The sequence below is a fragment of the Dioscorea cayenensis genome, unplaced genomic scaffold (genome assembly GCF_009730915.1).
Source record: "Dioscorea cayenensis subsp. rotundata cultivar TDr96_F1 unplaced genomic scaffold, TDr96_F1_v2_PseudoChromosome.rev07_lg8_w22 25.fasta BLBR01001403.1, whole genome shotgun sequence".
Classification (NCBI taxonomy): Eukaryota; Viridiplantae; Streptophyta; class Magnoliopsida; order Dioscoreales; family Dioscoreaceae; genus Dioscorea; species Dioscorea cayenensis.
The window spans coordinates 1-20,205 of NW_024087794.1; the positions used below are offsets into that span (position 1 = coordinate 1).

Sequence of the window (20,205 nt, forward strand, 5' to 3'; positions counted from 1 at the left end):
TCCAAATGAATAGAAAATTTTTCCCCAAAAATTAGCTTCAATTCCGGGAAAACGAAAAGCAGAGAGAGAGAGAGAGAGAGAGAGAATCGGTGGAAAGGTCTCGTTTTGGGGGTCTTTTTGGTGGGTGGGTTCGTGGGATCGGCTTCTCTTGTGATCTAATCTTCTCTGCGAATGGATTCCGATCTCTGGATCGCCCGCCTTGCTGCCGCCAAAAGGAACCTAGCGCTTCAGCATCAGCACCAGCAATTGCAGCAGCACAGCTCCCAAGCTGGTCTTTCCCCTGATTTAATCCTTTTTTTTTATCCAAAATTATGATCCTGATCTGGTGGCGGTGGTTTTATGTTTTAAATTTTGGATTTTGTGATGATTTTTGTCAGAATTTTTGTTGTAGATCGGTTGAGCATAGATGATTTCGAGGTGGAGGAAGAGTTCCGGCCGGATTTTCCATGCCCGTATTGCTACGAGGAGCATGACATCTCGTCGCTGTGTTCTCATCTTGAGGATGAGCACCCGTTTGAATCTAAGGCCGCTGTGAGTTTTTCAGATCATCATAGCTTTTTAAAAGGATTGATTTTTTTTTTTCTCTTTTTTTTTTGGGTAGGAATGATCTGAGATTTGGATTTAAGGGTTGGGAAAGTTGCCGGTGCTTACATTTATTGGAACGATTTGTTTTATTTAAAATGAAGAGAATAATAGTTTTTTCCCCACAAATGATCCCTTTTTTGAATGATTGATGAAAAAAAAAAACTTTTGCTGTTCTAAATCCACTTCTATGTCCTGTTCATTGAGACTTTTGTTGTTTTGATGTCCAAAATCAGGACTTTTTGCGTTCCTACTCTTGGTGGCAAACGTTTGTTTGGTTCTTGGCTTGTAATAGTGAATCAAAAATGGTTTTTCGGTGCTTTTCTGAGTATAGTCGATCATGTTTGGAGTCTTTCTTCTGTATCTTGATGGTGCATATCCTTTGGTATTTTGCCTCATCTTTCTTAGTATTAGTTATGGAAAAGCGAAGGGAAAGATGATCAGCATCAAGCAAGCAGGCTTTCCCCATGGGAATGGGTTGACCCGTGAGTGTGAAGTCAAGGATTAGGTTGATTCAGTTCTTTAAGAATTACAAAGGTCTATGCAAGATTAATTTTATGAAATTGGGTCAGAGAATTAGAATTTTATGGCAAAAGGAGGCACGCGTGGGTGGATTATGAAAGATGAGGTTGGTGAGGTCCTTTTTGTTGGATTTTAGTGTGGGAAAACATCTGCTGATGATTTAATACTTTTTTTGTGCATCGAATTGAAAGAATTTGATTGCTTTGCAGTCCTTTTTTTAATGTTTCTTTTGTGACCCCTAATACAGCTAAAGAATTTGAATCCATCATGCTAGTTTCTTGTTACGAAAGCATTAATCATTGTCCTTTATCAAACTTCTGGATTAATCATTTTAGGAGATAGTTGTTTGGTTCCTTAAAAATTATGGAGCATTTAACTATGTTTTGAAATATAGACAAATCACATGCTGACTATTGTATATGCCTGTTGTGTACTACAACTTTATATGTAAAACTGTATGGCTTCTTTAAAAGTTTGGCTGGCTAAGGTAACATGATAATTACAATTGAAAAAGATTTTTTTTTCCTTCACATGCATTGAAACAAGAGATCAATCATATTTTTGAAGCATTTAATGAGGTGTGCTAAGGCAAAATTTCTCACTTCTTGACAAATTTTTATTTTTAAAATGACGTTTTTGAGTGCCTATTTGTATAACGTAGATTTCTTCTGACTAATTCCAGTTTTTGTTGTTTCCTTTCCTTCAGGTTTGCCCTATATGTTCAGCGAAGGTTACAAGGGACATGCTAAATCACATCACAGTGCAACATGGGCATTTGTTTAGAATATCCTTTCATTTTTCATTTTCATATAGGCAGTTACTTCAGGACAAATAAAGGATAGTGTAGTTTGTTCTCATGATTTTCTTTAACCAAAGTCTACCTGCAGAGGCGTCGAAAATTACAGAGAGTTGCCATTCCCAGCAGCCAGGCACTTTCTTTACTGGGGAGAGACCTCCGTGAGGCTCATATTCAGGTGCTTTTAGGAAGTGGAGGCTACCGATCAAGAAATAATAATGCATCAAGTGGAGCGGCTGATTCCTTTCTCTCATCACTTGTTTTGAATTTCCCAACATCTGAAGCAGAAGAAAGTTTGAAATCTTTGACGTCCAAGGACAGTAGTATCAAAAGAGTAACACCTTCGCAAACTTGGAAATCAAGGTAATTTCCGCTATCATATTTGACAATTGACATAGTTGATTCTTTCCATATATTTGCATGTGATTGTTTCACATGTGCCTCCACACATGTGTGCACACACATGTTTTTAATAGATGTGGTGTATATATATGCTAGTATACAGTTGGAACTATATATCTTTTGCACTTGATGGTTGATATCTTGTAGCATACCATGAATTCCTCAGATATTACTAAATATCAAATTTTTTTTCCTTTTATTAGGTCTGCATATCTATTCTTTCTAGAGTTTTCCTCTGCATCTCTATCATCATATGCAGAACACCTCCTATCAGTTTCTCTCAACACACAATCTCACAAATCTCAATAATTATCTTTTTTGTCAGTAGATTTATGTATCTGGGAAACAATTGAAAAGAATAGAGTAATTTGTAACAATCTTAGTAAGCAAATTCCTTCAAAATAGAAAATGAGTATTACAGAAACTTCTGTACCACTCATGACATTATTGTTAGAATTCATAGATGCACATTATTGCTATATAATTATGGATCATATGCAATGTGAACACGTGGCGAATGCTCATCCATGACGTGAGAAATAATATAAAATCTCATAATCATTTCCAGCTCAAATAGCAAAGGTGATTCTGTCATTTGTTATTTCAATAATGTCACAAGGAATTTAACTGAGTTTTGTTTTGCTCCCACTCCTCTTATTACTGCTTGTTTTAGCTTCCACTATGTAACCATGATATATGTGTCTGTGAGTTTAGATTTCAGGTCAGGTTTGTCTGATATAACTAATTTATGAACTTCATAAGTGAAAGCAAGTCCCCATGCAGGACTAGACCAACCCATAGTAGTTGAACATGGCCCGGCCCTGTCCAGCAGGTCAACCAAGTGAACCTGTGAACCGGAGACTCTACTTTGCAGTGTTTGTTAAAAACACATCCAAGCATTTAACCTGGTGCGACCCAACAGGTTTTCATTAACATGGGAAAACCTGGTTGATCCTGTTATTACCTAGTATCACTAAAAAAAAGTAAAAGAAGAAAGTTCTCAGGTGGTGGACCTTTTTTTCCGTTGCCCATGGATCTTTTCAATTAATTTCTGGGTTAACCCTGTGACCTGTGGGATTGACCTAGTGACCCAGTGGCCCGAAGCCCAGCCCGAAGTCAAGGTTGGGACCGGGTTTGACAACTATGGACCTCCACTACTTTCTCATTACCACATGACTGGCATAGCTTTTCGTTGGTAATTGGGAATAGATGAGCCTCTTCATTCAACTTCAACTGGAGGACAGATATATGTTCAAGTATGTTTATTGTTCAACTTAGCTTGTTATTAACTACACTATTGCAATCTGACTAATTTATGGACTTCATAAGTGATCAGGCAAGTGCTCACCTCTTATTACCATGGTCATAACTAATTTTTTGAATAATTGATTTTGATTGAATATACAGTGCAATACGTATTTTATCCAATATTATGATGTGGATTAGTCTCTATTGCAATTAAATTTTGGTGAACCAAATATTACCCATGAATTTGCATTTATATCCACCTCTTTTCTAATCATAGCGTGGCCATCAGTTTCATGCATACAGAAACCAATATCATTTTTACATTTTTTATCTATCATCTTCTTCACGTTGATGTCCAATCCTTTGAGCATTGACTACTATATTTGATCATTCTGTGCATTTCACCTTTTACTATAACCATTAATAAAATTCATTTTATCAGTGATATCTTCATATTTAGTAGTTTATATCTAAGGACCAATTTCCCATGTGGAGTCAATTAAGACATTTAATTGTATCAGCTAGTAACGTTGCCTTTCAGTTCCACAAGTTATTGTTGCCTGTGATGATAAGGTAACAATTTTCTGCCCATTGTTGGTATGAATGTGACATCTTGTGTGATATTTTCTTTAATGTTCACTGCATTCTCAGTAGACAACAATTCTAATAAATGTTTTACCTTTCTCCATCTTGGCAGTTCTGATTCTTTCATGAGTTATGAGGAGAGGGAGAAACAGCGGAAACAGGCCATCGTTCGTGCGAACTTCATCCAGGACCTGTTGCTTTCCACTCTATTTGGTGATTAATGAAAAGTTGTTTATGCTTTGACGAAAAGGTCAATCGGATTCCAATTTCGCAAGGAACATGCAAGTATTTGGAGTCCTGATGGCTTTCAACGATGATTCGTCATCGTGGTAGTATCCATTCCATTAATATGTTGTTTCCTGTGTTCTCCCGGCATCATGCACAGTGCTCCCAGACATGCTATTTGAGAGCTGCATGCTGAAAGTTCATGATCTATTCATATGCCAACCATCAGCAGGCCTTCTTTTCTACCAAATAAACTCTGCACGTTTGTGTTTCTTATGAATTTATTTTATATATGCCCTGACAGTTCATTTGTCCCTGGTATTTTTAGCAAGTCATATAAGTTGTCTGCTCTTGTTCTAATACAATTTGGTAATGGTCCAATAAGCTTCATGCTTTACAATTTAATATCAATCACATTATTATTGCTCTTTTTAAGTGTGTATCATTTCATACATCTTTCTTGCTAAACTGTTTTTCATTTCTTGGTTGTGTATGCGTTACTGGAGCAGTTGACTTTAGTATTAAGCCTTTTTTTTGGCACCTGTGAGTGTTTTGCATGGACAATTAAAATGTCATTATAGAAATTTCACAATTTTTTCAAGAAATAATATTTTCCTGACCAAAAGTGTTATTCGCTTCTATCAAGAAGGTGTTCACCTAAGTGAGGTAAATGCTATTATTTGGAAATCTTCACATAACCTGAAATATTTTGCATGAAATTGTTGAAAATAATTAGATTTTCCCATTAATGGTTAAGTATCAGAGTTTCAAAAGGCTAAAACACCAAATAAGTTCTTTGTTTATTTGTAAATTTTTTGGACAGAGGGTGGATAGAAATTAAATAGAGGCACAACAACAACAACAACAACAACATGACATGGGTTATGAAAGATGATATAACACAGAGAGAGAGATGTCTAATTGTCTCCAATTCAAGTATCAAGTTAAAGGTTATTGGCAAATTTATATATTATAAGTCATTCTGATGGAACCCCAACTCTGACCGTTGAGCTCTGCACCACAAAAACAAAAAAAACAGATTTAATTAAACTTAATCCTTTTCCATATATGTCTGTATATGTGACTAGTAATCCAAATAGACTCAAATTAACAAAGTTGCTACTTGCTACCATATACAAATATGTACATACATTGAAATAAAAAAAAAAAATAAAAAATAAAAACTGTGTATATACATACAAAGCAGAGAATTTTTATGTATAGACCCTGTAAAAATGAATAATTATTAATACACTTTTTATAAAAAAAAATTGCTTATAAACAAAAATTCAAACTAAATAATCTTATAAAAAGGCATTCATCCTCCTTATCCTCTCCTAAAAAAGACGACGAGAAGAAAATAAGAGGCGTCTACTTTTAATCTTAAGAATATATATATGAGCATCGTACTGTATAATTCATACAAGTATAACAAAAATTATCAATTGTTACATGGAAAATTAAGTGAGACTAAGTAAAACATATGCCCTAGTAGTTAGCAAAAAATTATCAACATTGCCAAAACCCCCCTTGAAATGCATTCACTCAAGTGTCCTCTCAAATGAAGGCACCACACCATTTCTTTGTTCTCACTAATGACTGCAACATTCATTTTCGGTCCTTCACTCACAAACCCTCTTTCAATCAACCCACACACAACTACTTGCACCCTTTTTTTCTCAGCTGCCTCCGTTTTATATATATAATTCACTCTTCAAGCTAGCAAACAATGGAGATTTCATTGGCACTTTAGATGTTATTGAGAAGCTGTCCCTGATCACTACTGCATAGAATGCAGGCTCTGAGCAATCCATTGGTGAGTGTGCCTCAAGTCCCCAGCACCTGATCATGCCTTCTTTGCATTGTGATGCCTGCTGTCAGCTTGATAATTATGGTGTACAAGTATGTAACTATATTTAGTTATTTACCCATCAATGAGAACAGGGGTGCCAAAGACACCATGGCCACTGTGAACCATGTCGTTATCTATAGGGATACGCATTAAAGATGGATCAAGAGTTATCCCTCCAAACAAGCTTGAGTACATTGCTACTGCTGGCTTCTCTATCTCTTTGCCTCTTTCTTTGCAGCTTTTCCAGGACCTAATAGCCGGAGAGAATAAATGGAACTCATTGCAATTGCATCTTAATTTTTAATTTAATGGTTGGAACAAGGAAAAAATAATAAAGAGAGCATATATATATATATATAAACCTATGTCTTCTAGGGACGCCCGTAAATTCAAAATCTACATCCCTGAGGCCGTCCTTTCTCTCTTACATTTTAGTCTCTGCCTACAAGAGTCCACAGGTGATATATTGTATATATAAATAACAAATTGAAGTGAGAAAAATGTGAGCATAAGATTTTCATTCTAAGTGTAGCATCTTGAGAAGAGTAATTCCACACAAGAAAAAATATGAGAAGGAAAAGGTATTGGAGTAGGCACCTGAGAGGCAAAGTAAACTGGGAGACAAAGATTGCAGCTTCCAGCCATGGAGTTTGAGCTGCTCGAGGAAAAAGAATTGGAGGCACATGCAAGGGATAGTAAACTGAGAGACAAAGATTACACCTTCCAGTCATGGAGTTTGCACTGCCTTCCACTGATGAACGTTCTTTTATAATAAAAGCTTTCAATGAGATGAAAAAAAAAACAAGGGAAATCAGTCAAATCACTGTTCATAAAATATACTTGATCCATAATGCACTAACTTCTGTCAGATGTAAATCTAGAAATCTTATTTAAGAAAACGGCATGAAAATAATTGACATTTAGTGTAGATGTTTCTTTTTTTCATTTTTTTTTTTCTATAAACCAAGACTGACACCAAGATTTGCACCAATTCCATATAAACAAACAAAATAGAAAACAGGAAAATTTCCATATTCCTGCCACATTCAGCTGTGATCCTACACTTAGGTGCAAGTTCTAAGACTCGATATATCATAGATTTTTGTCTATTTTCACCAAAATCCAAACTTTATGAATATCAACCAATGAAAAAAAATACAGAAAATAAAAAATAAATAAATAAACAGATTATAGCCACAAGGTAAAGTTAATAATATGTACTAATGTACATAAATGGAAATGAATACTGAAGTTTTTTTCAAAGTCAGTACCATAGATTGCATGGTCCACTGTACCTACAACAAGAGTTCCGTCTTATTTTGAGATAGAATGATTCAGATCCTACCAGCTTTGCACTTCAAGAGAGTGTCAGACTTCTGAAATAAAAAACCCTGTTTTTTATGTACATACATAATGAAATTCCGTGAGAATATACTGCAAAACAGAGAAGAAAACAAATGGCATTCCTATCACAGAAAACAAAATTGAGCAAAACATTGAACATCCCAACTTTTAATAATCTATCAGCTAAATAGAGCGGGGATAGATAAAGTGCACAGAATCAAAGCCTTCAAGAAAACATACCTACATTCATCTGAAAGAATTACATATGAATACGAAAAAACCAACTCAGTAGAATAAGACTAAGTGATGAATACATTAACAAAATAGAAGCAAAACCAGAAGGGAGCACACAGAAATACAGCAGCTGTACAAAAGAAACTGCACGGCGCCCTACCGCTAACTAAAACTGCTCTGGACCTGCAGTAAGATGAGAAAGGCTTCAGAAAATAAAAGATTTGCGCAAATCAAATGCTAAAATTAAAAGAGCAAAGCAACTAATCACGACCCGGTTATTTACAAAGAACTATTGGATGGAGCAACTAGATTTGTTCTATGTCGTGGATTCAAGTACATTTAACCAAACCTTCCAAATGACCATATACTTGTAGAGCTGGCCATGTATATTTTCTTTAAGGTTAAAAATATGGACAGATAAAATAAACAGATCCAAACCAAGCAAATCGCATACATAAGCCAGCGAAAACTCAAAAAATATATTGCTCACCAGGAAAGGACCAACCATGGGAAAGAAACAAGGTAAACATTTCCCATTCAAATTCAAGTGTTAAGTCATAGGACATACCTCACTAGTCAATATTAGATTTTTTGCCGGTTATAATCCGTGATATTTGAAGGCCGCGGCTAAAAGCTTCATTAAAGAGAATCCTTGTCTGCATTGACTGGAATCCAGGTAACCAGGACAATAATGCAACTGGAGCCATGACAACCACCCCAAATAGTATATCATATAATCGAGACACAGCAACCACAGTATCCCACACAACTGTGGAGTCTATAAATGGTCTTATCACTTGGGCAATGGATATTAGACCCCAGCCAGTGGGTATAAATGCCAAAAGGCTTGTAAAGATATCAATCAACTTAAAATTGGTGAACTTAAGTAAGATAATAATCACCAGAATGACAAGGATGATGACGAATGATTGGACAGCTCGATAGTAGATGTGTTCCTTGGCAGCATACTTATCTCGAGCATAAACCATCAACACAAAAATTCCAGCAGCAACAACCACACAAATCCAAGAAAGCAGATATACAGCAATGCTGGTGCTTTTATCAGCAATATTAAGCTGGTACACAATTCCATATTGGAAAAAGAAGAAACGGAGGTCAAGCACAATCTCCAATAACTTGCCCCAAAGGCCAGTCATTCTCAAATGATCTTGTTCCTCATACCACCATGTCTCCCAGCTTTGGTCAGCTTTTGTAAACACACCACCAGGGTACCAAATCCAGTTCATGAAGTCCTCAAAATCATAAACAGTTTTCAACCAATCAAAACCTGATGGGTTGAATGCAAAAGGAGCCATAATCCAAGACACAACCAGAAACCAACTCGAAATTGTCATGATAATGTAGACAAGAGTGTCCTTCGAGATGGCGCTATAAGATGCATAGACCGTCAATATCACCCCAAGCTCTATAGCTTTTATAAAATGGCTGCGGGCATAGAGCCTATAATTCTCAGCAAAACACTTATGTTGCACAACGAACCCACGGCCAGTAGCACGATATTTGGCACCCCCATGAAGGATTGTTCGGCCAAAATAATGGCTTTTGGTTCCCATAGAGAAGGTGTAGAACATGGACGCCAGCTGTAGCTGCATTGTCAAGAAATCCCACACTGCCGGCAGGAATCCATGTTCAAGAGAGTTCTCCACAATCATTGGCAAGGCAGTGAAAAGTCCAAGTTGAATGATAAACTGCTGATTTAAAACAGTACCGAGGGCTGTATTGTTGGTAGAGTTAGCCCTTTGTTTGATCGACTCCTCAAGGCCACTGAGAGCCAAATAAAGGCGGCCCCAAACAAAAGTATACACAGTCAACACCACCACCATTGTGTTAAAATAGAATCCCACAGTTGTGTAGAAGAAGGAGAGCATCCGAAAGAAGTCCAATCTGTGACCCAATCTGTACACATCTCTACTCAGAACCTGTTCACCATTGCCACTAGCAACCTTTGCTTCAAACATCGATATCTGATTCAAACCAACATCACGTCCTTTACCCACTTGAATATATTCATGATGTGTAACATTACCACCACGCAATGTGCAGTTGAAGCCTGCAAATATGTCCTCACTAATGTTGATCACTCTAGAGGCTTTGCTAATACCTCCTCGAGTCAAGAACCAAAGGCGGTCAAACACATCAGGATGGCCGTAATGCATTCTGACCTTGAGAGGATTTGCTAGAACCCGCTGACCAAGGGTGACAAAGCTAGTCTCCTGTGCAGACATGAACCAAGCAAGCGAAGAGACTGAACCAGTGAACACATGTTCTCGAACACCCAAGAGAGTGGGTTTGCGGGCACCATAGGTATGTGAGTATTCATCCAACAGATTCCGCATCTTGAGGGCCTCTTCAAAGTAGTTATCTTGATTCATGTCTATGGTTTGCACTGCATCACCCCTTGTGAATATTAGAGCATGGTTCTGGTTCTCTGGCTTGCCTTCCCCAAGCTTCAAGGGTCCTGGCAACTTGATCCGGAATATCTCCACCTCTTTCTGCAGTTGCTGGTCAAACTTGACAAGAACAGAATAATATTCCACTCCGTCCCTGCCTGAGCGGACTTCATCAACATAGGCAACACGGAGAGCTTCATTATTCTTCATTAGATACAGAATCTCCTCACCCTCTGGCTTTCCTCTTTGAGTTCCGTATATCTGGCAGGCAACCACATAAGTAAATTTCATCAATGCCGTCCCATGCTCATGACCCTTGAATAATAAGCTCACTCCACTGCTTGCTCTGCTTAAATTCCGTGAGGATGAAGACCTATCCTCCATACCATCTCCCACATTGTCACGCCTCATAGAATCACCAAATGTATCTAATTCCCTTGACCCTTCCTTAATTTCAACCTCTGAAGCAGTATCAAGAAAAGCAAGCATCTTGAGGGCCTTGTAGTAATACATCATTCCTCTCACAGTTCGGCTTAGTGTCTGGCCTCTGTATGAGGCCCAAAGCCTGAGATCTCTCAACCTTTCCCCACTCCATATCTCATTTTCATTAGCAACCCCTTCTCTCCGCATGCGTTCCAAAAAATTCACCCATTCATCTTCATAAATCTTCTGCAAGTAGAATATGGTTGAAACACCATCTTCATTCTCACTCCTAAGGTTTTCCTTACTGTAGGTGACTTCCTCATTGTAGTATGGAGTCAGAACACTGAAAGCCAACATCTTCTCAACTTGGGGTGCTCGGGGCATGTTCATGAACAAGGAATTGCTAAAGAAAGCTATGCGGCGCCTGGCTTCCAGATTCTTGGGTACATTGTTCATGGAATCTCTGGAGGTGAGGATTGTCTGCAACCTCCTTACTTGTGTATAAAATTTTGAGTTGTCGACAGGGGGCAATTCCACTGCATTCTCAAATAAAAGGCCAGTTCCACTCGGCCTCTGTGGCGCCAATCCAGCCTCCTTCAGCTGCTCAATATTCTTCTTATGTGTTGGAAAATCACGAATTGCCAAGTCATATAGGGTCTGCAAGGTATTAACCACCTTGTTCAAATCTTTCTTTGGATTGATCAGTAACTTCAGAAGAACTATCAGCTTGGAGTGAATACTCTCTAAAACTGCCAACTTATACTCCACAGTAAACTTCCCCACACGAATGGCATCATCAAACCCAAAAAATATCTGAGTTATGATGGAATGCTCTTCAGTGTTCTCCTTGACTATCTCAAGTAGCAAGTGCTTGACACTGTCATAAGCCTCTATAACAGCACACCGCCTATACTCACTCTTGCATATCTTCCTCCAGTGCCCCTTGTCCGTATGCTCCAGCTCCTTCGCCTGGCCAAGAGCAAGCAGCAATTCATTAGATAGTAAGAAGCAAGGCCACCTGAGCACACGAATGTTCCAGTGGGTAGGTGGCAACTCAAGAAGCTCCACTTCACAATCACTTATAATATCCTCCTCTCTGAATGTGGCAATGATTTCATTCCATATCAAAGCAAATCTGTTTGCCTCCACCTGGTTTGACTCAATCTTCTTGTACGGCCGCCCAAGACCATACCGCAACTTCAGCCGATGAATGGCATCCTTAAACTTGCTTTTCAAGGTGCCCCTATCCTGGAACAGCTGCTCCTCTGGCATTAAATTAAACTGCATTGCACTAGCGAAGAACTGGAACCTGAGCCTTAGCTGTTCAACATTCCGAATCTCACCCAAGTGAGAGAACAGCCCCACCAAAGCTCCAACAAGTGATGAGAAGATCGAATACCAGATCTGTATGTCCATTAAATATATTAGCACAACAGGCACCCAGAGAAGAATGACAGCGAACCTGCTGGTTCGGGAGAAGAACTCATGCCACTGGTAGTGGACATTGGTGAGATTGAAGATCTCCTTGCTCGGCTTCACCATCGGCTTGATCTGGAGGAAGTAGCTGAAGATGAACTTGACAGCAAGAAGCAAAACCCAGAACAAAGCATACTTGATGTTGTCGAGCAGCCCCTCTCTCAGACCACGGCCAACAAAAGTGCGGCTTTGGAACCACCAAGTGAGCACGTAGAATATCCGCCAGTTGGTCTTCTCAAGGAAGTTGCGAACCCAGGGAAGGATAAAGAGCAAGAGAGCTAGCAGTTCAGGAAGGATGAACACCCCGGCAGCCATGAGGAAGTTGACGAGTCGCTGGTTCGCAGTCGGGGACCAGCGACGGTCATGGTTGCGCTGGTCCCAGACACGAGCATAGAGGACACCAAAGGCGATGGTCCAGCCAGTGGCGACGACGCTTTTAAGCACCATCCGGAGGCCAAGCCACGGGGTCTCACGGGAGACGAGGCTGTACTGAGTGCCAGCGTCGAGAATGGACTGGAAGAATCGGAGAGCAGCCCAGGTGATGAACACGGTCAGAGCACGGGCCTGGACATCGCGACTGCGTAGGCCTTGCCAGGGATAAGTGTTACCCTCCCAAGCGACGATGGTAGCGGCCTGGAGGAAGAGTATGAGCATGACCCAGAGGCGATCGAAGCTTCGGTAGATGTTCCAGAAAGAGCGTTGCTCAACGAAGCCAGTCTTGCGGACGCGTTTCCGGTTGGGCGGGGGAGCGAAGAAGTTCGTTGAGAGATCGAGAGGCCATCGTAGTCGATCGAAACAACGACGAGACCAGAAGTACTCATTGATGTCATCGTAGTTCCGCCAGGCGGAGTGTGGGGCGGTGCCGTTGCGGCTGGAGTCGACCTCGGCCTTGATGACTTTGTACAGAGGTGTGATGACGCGGGCAAGGTACGCACCATCGCCGGAGACGGCGGGGAGGGCGGGGCGGCCGTTGTCGTCGATGTAGCCCTCGAGGATGCGGTTGAGGTCCATGGCCATGCAGTGGAAGATGTAGGAGAGGCACTCAGGGACAAAGCGGACGTTTGCAGCCTCGCCCCAGACAAGGAGAAAGAGGGAGGAATACAGGAGGTCACGGCGCGGGGCATCAGAGGAGCGCCGTGCAGGGTTGTCAGGGACCCAGACGTGAGATTTGCGGCCTAGGTAGGCGCACCAGGAGGTGTAGTTGTGAAGCAGCTTGCGCCGGAGGCGCCGAACAACACCGGGGTCGAGAGTGTCGATGTTGTCCGGCGGCGGCTGTAGCCGCATCTGAGCGTTAGCAAGGAGAAGCACCAGGTGCTCGCGCTGGTTCCGGACGTTGTCACGCTGGAAGCCGAAGAAGGCGCCGAGCCAGTCGACAAGATCAAGGCCATCGTGCCACTGGATAAACGGCGGCGTGCGGAGGTCGCCAACGGCACGGAGGGCAGCCATGGCGGCGCGAACCTCGGGGAACCGAAGAGACGGGTGCTCCGCCAGTAGGTTATGGATCGGGATAATGTTGTAGGGTTCCTCCTCAGCCGCTGCCATGGCTGCTCCTCCGCCGGCGCGGTTGTACTCCGGCGGGTCCAGTCGGTGCTGGCGGCTCATCTTCGCATCAGATCTCAAACTCTAATCTTCGACGATGACGATGACCAACTGAACAGAGAGAGACACAGAGATTTGAACAATAAATTATTTTAAAAAAAATTTAATTTAAAGATTTCTTGCGAATTAGAGAGACTAACAAAGGGCTTAATTAAAAACAAACAAAACAAAACAAAACAGGCGTATGCGCGTTCTTGAAAGTTGAAAGGAAGGAAGGGGTCTAATAGTCTATACCTCACCGTCTTCTAGATTTGATTTCAAATTCTCACATCAAGAAATGATTTATTTATTTATTTATTTATGTGTTTATTTGTTTATTTATTATTTTAAAAAATATATATATATTAATTAGGGGAGAAGGAAATGAAAAGGAAGCATTTGCCCGTTGGGTTGGGTTGGGTTGTTGACAAGTTTCAATGCGCACCCAACCCAACTAGAAGGTTTACTTTGATTATAAAATAAATAAAAGATAAATGGAAAGCGGATCACCGTTCATTTTTGTTTGATCTGTGCATCGCGAGGAGAGATTAGTGGTGGGATTTAGCAGAGAATTAGGGTCCCGTTCGGGTAAATAACAAACACGGCCCATTATCACTGGCTGGGCAAGAAGAAGGTCAAGGGATACCATTGATGAAGACCGTCTGATGATGATCAGACGGTGAGGAACATATGAAATACAGCGTAGCTGACACGCCAAAAAAGGAAGCAAGTGTGGATCGTGAGGAGGGATAATAAGCTGGATGGGAACCATTATAAAGGGTTGTAAATGGTATGGTGGGGCCCAACGAGAGAATAATTCCCTGTGGGCCCTACCTTCATTTGACCATCTGTGTAGAGTTCTGCGAAATTACGAATGACACCCTTTCCAAAAAAAATAAAAAATAAAAACCCACAAAAATAAATAAATAAATAAATAAATAGAGCTTCTCAAATTGGTAAATTTAAGAAAAAAAAAACTCATGAAAGAAAGATAGGTGTAGTTCCGAATAAGCCCCCGCCGTCACATTTGCCAAAGTTAAATTATTTAATTTTTTAGCAAAGAAGAGAACCTGAAATCGGAGAAGAAGATCCGGATCTGATGCGAGAAGCTGAGCAGCAAAAGAGCAAGAAATAGGAACTTCGCGGAACCCTAACCCTAACCCTAACCCTACGCCAAGGGTGAATCTGTTCAGTAGTAGGGTTTTTTTTAAATGTTAAAAATTAAAAATGGGAAAAAGAAGGAGGAGGGAGGAGTACATGCGGCGCATGTGAAAGGACTAGGAGAGAAGAAACACAAGGTTGGACCCAGCCAATATTGTTGGTTTTTGTCGTTACCTGGATGTTTATGAGATTATTTAAAATATTAATTATGTTACTTGGCTTGAGTTTTTATTTTAATTTAATTATTTAGTCCAACAGCTTTAATTTATGTGTTAATAATTCACTAAAACTGAATATAAATACAAGAGGGAGATGAAAAATGTCATGGTGATTGGTGACCAAAGAAGCGATTAAATATTCAATACCTTTTTTATATTCAAGACTAAAGAAAGGATTCTAAAAATAGATAAAATTTCTGTGTCACCATAAGCAAATTTATGGAAGCATTCACATGAAAAGGTCCATATCAATTGAATAACACTGGCATTTGGTTCTACTACGAGATTGTATATATGACCTAATTAATATCTTCAGGGTGGTTCACCATACTCCGGGCATGCTGCTAAAATAATTTACTTGGTTGATAAAGCTCCATATGGCTAAGTTATGCATACCTTAAAAGGATAAACAACCATACACAAACCAGCACACCTAACTTATCTTCCAGTACTGTAAATGGATTAAAATGATCTCACTCTCAGTAATAGGGGATCTTCAACATCTTATATTTACAGTACATAAACAAACAGCAAAGCATCTCTGATTGAGATTATTGGGCTGGCGCTGTTCACTAAAAGAAGCACCAATGGACACTAGACTGATGAACAGAAAGGTCGAAGGAGCTACCCTGACCAGGCTCTGGATGAAGATCCAGCAGCATGAGTGTTCAACCCATCAAGCAAAGCGTTGAAATCGATCTGTTGGCCTGTCTCGCCCATCCTGCGAATCACACTCATGACATGATCCCTTGAATAGCCCATGTTAATAGCTTTCTCGATCATCTCTCCGAAAGGGTGGCCACGGATCATCTGAGCACCAGGATGATGAAAATTACTGCCACTAGGGGGCAGTTGCTGGCTATGTAGCGCAGACATGTTGGCAGATGGATAATTCCCGGCGGGAAAGATCTGAGAATGAGAACCTCTGCTACCATCAATGCCAAACATAGAATTATAGCTCGGATTCTGCAGGTTGTGTGGAGCATATGGTGGTGCAGCACCCATAAAGCCAGCCTTGTTCAGAGTCTGCTGGAAAGAACTCTGGTTGGTCTCTGGCTGCGGCTGTCTCTGGATATGCGGTACCTGTTGTTGTGGTGGCTGTGAAACCGAGCTTCCTGAACCTTTATAAGCAAAAGGCATGGCTTCAGGGTGATTAGTACTAGGAGCAGGCGCCGCAGAATATGGGACCTGGACAGGATTGCTACCTCTTGGGAATGTCTGCAGCATTGGAACAGCAGGTTGATTTGGTAGGTATGGAGGGTAGGATGGCGGAGTTGGGGGTCTGATTTGGGCTTGTGAAGCAATGGGTTGTTGCTGAACCATTTGTTGAGGAACATGTTGGGGAGGCTGCGGAGTCCATTGTGGCTGGAATTGAGGCGGTAATTGGTTTGGTTGGGGCTGGTTTATGACCTGAGACTGCTGTTGGGGTACCTGCCCTGAAGGATCCTGCATCTGGGGCCTTGGCTGCAAGTATTGATATTCAGGTTGCGCCTGTGGCGGATAGTAGGTATTGGGCTGGTTCATGGTATATTGATCTTGTTGCATGTTCAGAGGGGTGGTGGCTGGTTGCTGCAAGGCTGGCTGCAAGGCTGGTTCCTTGTAAGGTGGACTCTGCTCGGATGTTCTGGTAGGAAGACTTGTGGGTGCTACTTGGTGAGGTAAGGCAAGGGCTAACTGTTGATTTGGGATGTTATCAGTATCATCATGTTGTTTTGTTTCTGAGGCAGATGACAGGGCTCCCTCTTCGTTGCGTTTGGAAAAGCTTGGGCTAGAGGATTCCTTCCGTACGAGTTGTAGTTTAGCAAGTTCTTTTTGAGTTTCAGCAAGCTCTTGCTTGTCCCTCAGAATTTGCACAGACCTGTGAACCTGAAAAGAATAGAAAGCATGATTATTTCAGGTCATGAATGAAACATATGCTGGCAATAGTACTCATCCACTTTCACATAATTGAAAACACAACTCTATCTTGGCATTTAAACATCACCTCTCAACACTAAGAATCAATCATCAAGCTGCAAAGGCGCACACACACACACACACACACACTGACACACACACACACACACATATGTTTAGGTTTGTTTAGATTTTTAATTAATCAACCTCCAAGCAGGAGGCTTTTGTTTATGGATAGATGAAAAGAAAGTGGTTGCACAATTTCAAGGCACTATGAAAAATCAGTGATGATAACCAAGGAATGTTCTACTGAAAAAAGGAATATGCTCTAAAAGTTTAAGAATGAAACATAAAGAAAAAACAATTCAAATTATCTAATAAAACATGGCTAGGGTGAGATAATTAGAAAAACCAGGTAACATAATGGCTAACTAGCAACAAATAATGCACACTCACCAAGGTCAAGGGAAAACACCCAATGAAATTTGTAACGAGACAAAGAGAAAGAGCTGAACTGCCAAAATAACATTGATCTCCTCAACTATGATAATAATAAATCCTTGATATCCATTACAAACAAGAAAAAAAAGGAAAAATTTGTTAAACCTAATGCCCAAAAAATGAAGAATTGATTCTGAGGGAGTTATAAGGTCATAAAAGCTATCAAAAGAACAGTTGGAAAAAGCAAATTTGGTCACATATAGCTCACAGAACAGAATTTTCCCAGCCACACTCACGTTGAATCTTCAGGATAGGTATAAATTTCTTTATGTTTGATTGCACATCAGATCTGTGCGAGTGAGAAACAAGAAAATTTTGATGCTATCATCATATCACCTCATTATTTTGCACAAATTTTGAATGCAATGAATGAAATAGAAATAATCAACTGTTGCTTCAATATATCACATACAGATGTAGTCAAACAATAAGTTTTGCAGCTAACTACACAGATACACATACTGAACTTAATCACCTGTTATGGAAACACTTGTGTTCGACTTAGTCATACGTTAGATACTAGCACATAAATATAAAATAGTAGCATTTTATCAACCAAGATGCATACATTGGTTTAGATATCTATAGATGTTATGAGGCACCAGATGCAAAAACTAATGAACTCAGAAGCCACCCTTTTGATGCCAAAAGCAAAAGCATGCAAAAGATCTTTCATAAAACACCAAACTTACTTCTTGAAGATGCTTTTCAAGTGCATTGAGCTTATGATCTGATTCACTCTGATCTCGAGTCAAATCAGCTCGAAATTCACCTATTGAACGTTCAAGCTTGTAGCAATATACTTCCAACTGAGACAGTCGACCACTGATTCCCTCAAGAAACCTAAGTAGATTGTCAGCATATTTCTTCATGCATTTCTCAACAGCAAAAATTACATCATCTTTTGCAAGGTTCTCTTGGCCATGGAAATTGACGGATGACCTGCCCATTCGGCTCTCATGAAGGTCCTGCTCAAAGAGGAAAAGAAATTTGTGGGCAAAAAGCTAGGTGAACGAATAAACATGAACAAATTCAATAACTATTAATTTTCAAGAATACTTTGACATAAGCAACAATTAATTTCTAAGCAATATCTAGGGCAAGGATAAGAAGTGCAAAATGAAAATTATTTTGGAGAACATATGTATGGATTGAAACATGGCATACCCAGAAACAACAAGAATCAGAAATGTACACAATGAGATCCAATAAATCAGACAATATGCTGGGTTACTACAAATGATAACTCTAACAAAGAAAAGAAAACAAGATGCTGTTTCTTAAAAAGCATATTTTCTGTTACAATTGGTCTTGCCAGCACCTTGGTTGGAAAAAACTTACAAAAATGTTTGACAATTGGAAGTAAGACATGAAAAAAGGACATGATAACTGTACACAATGAGATCCAATAAATCAGACAATATGCTGGGTTACTACACATGATAACAAAGAAAAGAAAACAAGATGCTGTTTCTTAAAAAGCATATTTTCTGTTACAATTGATCTTGCCAGCACCTTGGTTGAAAAAACTTACAAAAATGTTTGACAATTGGAAGTAAGACATGAAAAAAAGGACATGATTACTAATCAAATAATAATGCAAATCTAGCACCGTTTGCATATTCCTATACACAGTTCTCCATTACCAGAGTACAAATGTTCACATACACAACAAATTATACACGCATGACCATGGGTACATTCATGTACAGCAATTGACAAACTACTCCCTCTGTTTCAAATTAACTATCACATTTAAGTTTTACACAAACATTAAGACTGTCATTAAAACTCCTATAATCTAAAGGAAAAATTTATAATAAAACACTATCACCTTTAACTTTCATTAATGCACACACATGAGCAAAATGGATTAAAAACATAATTAATGCTTATAAAACTTTTTAAAATTGACAAATAATTAAAAAAAAAAAAACTTTACAAATGTGACAGTTAATATGAAAGGAGGGAGAATAATAATGGTGACCAACAAGTTCTATAGTTTTTGGGGGGCCGATGCATAAAAAGAAATGTTCTTTTTACTAAAGGACTCTGCAGGCTCAACATGCAATTCATGAGATCAAGGTTGCCGGCGAGGGAAACAACACCAAACCCTCCGAATCACCAATCCACACTAATCTAAAACTCTGCAGAATAATATTAAAAAACTGAAAGCAAGAACAACAACAAAAAAAGGCACAATCAAGCCAATCAACAAAACCCTAATTCTCTTTTCCATTTTTTTTTAAAGATCACCCACTGCTTTCCACCATCTGAAGATACATCCATCAAACATTCAACTAAATAACCTAATCAACTCAAATCCAATCCAAACAAAGAATAAGAAAGAAAAAAAGAGAAAAAACCAAACAATCAACACAGGCTCCAACAACACCCAAAACAAAAAACGAAGAAGACCAGAAGTAAGAAAAATTTACCTTCGCCGATGGATCAGATCGCCTCCCGTTGGGAGGATCCTGGGGGCCGAAGTCATCATAGGAGCAAAGAACATCATCGGATCCGAAATCAAACGTCCTCCCTCCCGATCCAGCGCGGCTTGAGGAACCCCCAGAAGCCATTAGCACGAGAAGAACGATCGAAAGAGAAGGGAAACAGATCTAGGGTTAGGGTTAGGGTTAGGGTTTTCCTCCTCTCCGATGGAGATCAAAAAGATAACGCTAGAGGAACGGTTGGTTTCGCTCTGGTTTCGTCGCGACTTCCGGAGCGTGCGAAGAGAGAAAAGAGCACACC

At 39.9% G+C, this 20,205-nt stretch overlaps 3 protein-coding genes and 1 non-coding gene across 5 annotated transcripts; 1 reads left to right on the forward strand and 3 right to left on the reverse strand.

Annotated features, from left to right (window-relative positions):
• The first annotated feature begins 53 nt into the window (after positions 1–53).
• Positions 54–4,674, forward strand: LOC120256350 (protein DEHYDRATION-INDUCED 19-like). The gene is made up of 5 exons (XM_039264047.1): positions 54–271; positions 392–531; positions 1,811–1,888; positions 1,986–2,263; positions 4,248–4,674. Exons 1-5 carry the CDS (start codon positions 172–174, stop codon positions 4,354–4,356), a joined length of 705 nt encoding a protein of 234 aa, XP_039119981.1. The 5' UTR covers positions 54–171; the 3' UTR covers positions 4,357–4,674.
• A 3,148-nt stretch (positions 4,675–7,822) lies between these two features.
• LOC120256347 (callose synthase 12-like) lies at positions 7,823–14,862 on the reverse strand. 2 transcript variants are annotated; one of them, XM_039264045.1, is made up of 3 exons: positions 14,749–14,862; positions 8,359–13,750; positions 7,823–7,973 (listed from the first exon to the last, which is right to left on the reverse strand). In XM_039264045.1, the coding sequence occupies exon 2, from the start codon at positions 13,700–13,702 to the stop codon at positions 8,363–8,365; it is 5,340 nt and encodes a 1,779-aa protein (XP_039119979.1). In that variant the 5' UTR covers positions 13,703–13,750; positions 14,749–14,862; the 3' UTR covers positions 7,823–7,973; positions 8,359–8,362. The 2 variants fall into 2 exon arrangements, with proteins under 2 accessions (XP_039119979.1, XP_039119978.1); XM_039264044.1 differs by lacking the exon at positions 14,749–14,862 and having other exon boundaries at positions 8,359–13,894.
• LOC120256354 lies at positions 10,648–10,728 on the reverse strand. Its single transcript, XR_005535277.1, has one exon. It is a non-coding gene; the product is annotated as a small nucleolar RNA J33 (small nucleolar RNA).
• Positions 14,863–15,410: 548 nt separating the features above from the next.
• On the reverse strand, positions 15,411–20,197 carry LOC120256349 (altered inheritance of mitochondria protein 3). Its single transcript, XM_039264046.1, has 3 exons — positions 19,893–20,197; positions 18,147–18,422; positions 15,411–16,923 (listed from the first exon to the last, which is right to left on the reverse strand). The coding sequence occupies exons 1-3, from the start codon at positions 20,031–20,033 to the stop codon at positions 15,682–15,684; spliced, it is 1,659 nt and encodes a 552-aa protein (XP_039119980.1). The 5' UTR covers positions 20,034–20,197; the 3' UTR covers positions 15,411–15,681.
• Positions 20,198–20,205: the final 8 nt, after the last annotated feature.

Excerpts from the sequence above, each read along its gene's own strand:
- LOC120256350 (XM_039264047.1), top strand. The coding sequence starts at position 172 with ATGGATTCCGATCTCTGGATCGCCCGCCTTGCTGCCGCCAAAAGGAAC. Across the intron at positions 1,889-1,985 it reads AACATGGGCATTTGTTTAGA|CTGCAGAGGCGTCGAAAATT; the intron begins ATATCCTTTCAT and ends ACCAAAGTCTAC. Across the intron at positions 2,264-4,247 it reads TCGCAAACTTGGAAATCAAG|TTCTGATTCTTTCATGAGTT; the intron begins GTAATTTCCGCT and ends CCATCTTGGCAG.
- LOC120256347 (XM_039264045.1), bottom strand. The coding sequence starts at position 13,702 with ATGAGCCGCCAGCACCGACTGGACCCGCCGGAGTACAACCGCGCCGGC.
- LOC120256349 (XM_039264046.1), bottom strand. The coding sequence starts at position 20,033 with ATGGCTTCTGGGGGTTCCTCAAGCCGCGCTGGATCGGGAGGGAGGACG. Across the intron at positions 18,423-19,892 it reads GATCTGATCCATCGGCGAAG|GACCTTCATGAGAGCCGAAT; the intron begins GTAAATTTTTCT and ends CTCTTTGAGCAG. Across the intron at positions 16,924-18,146 it reads TTGAAAAGCATCTTCAAGAA|GTTCACAGGTCTGTGCAAAT; the intron begins GTAAGTTTGGTG and ends TATTCTTTTCAG.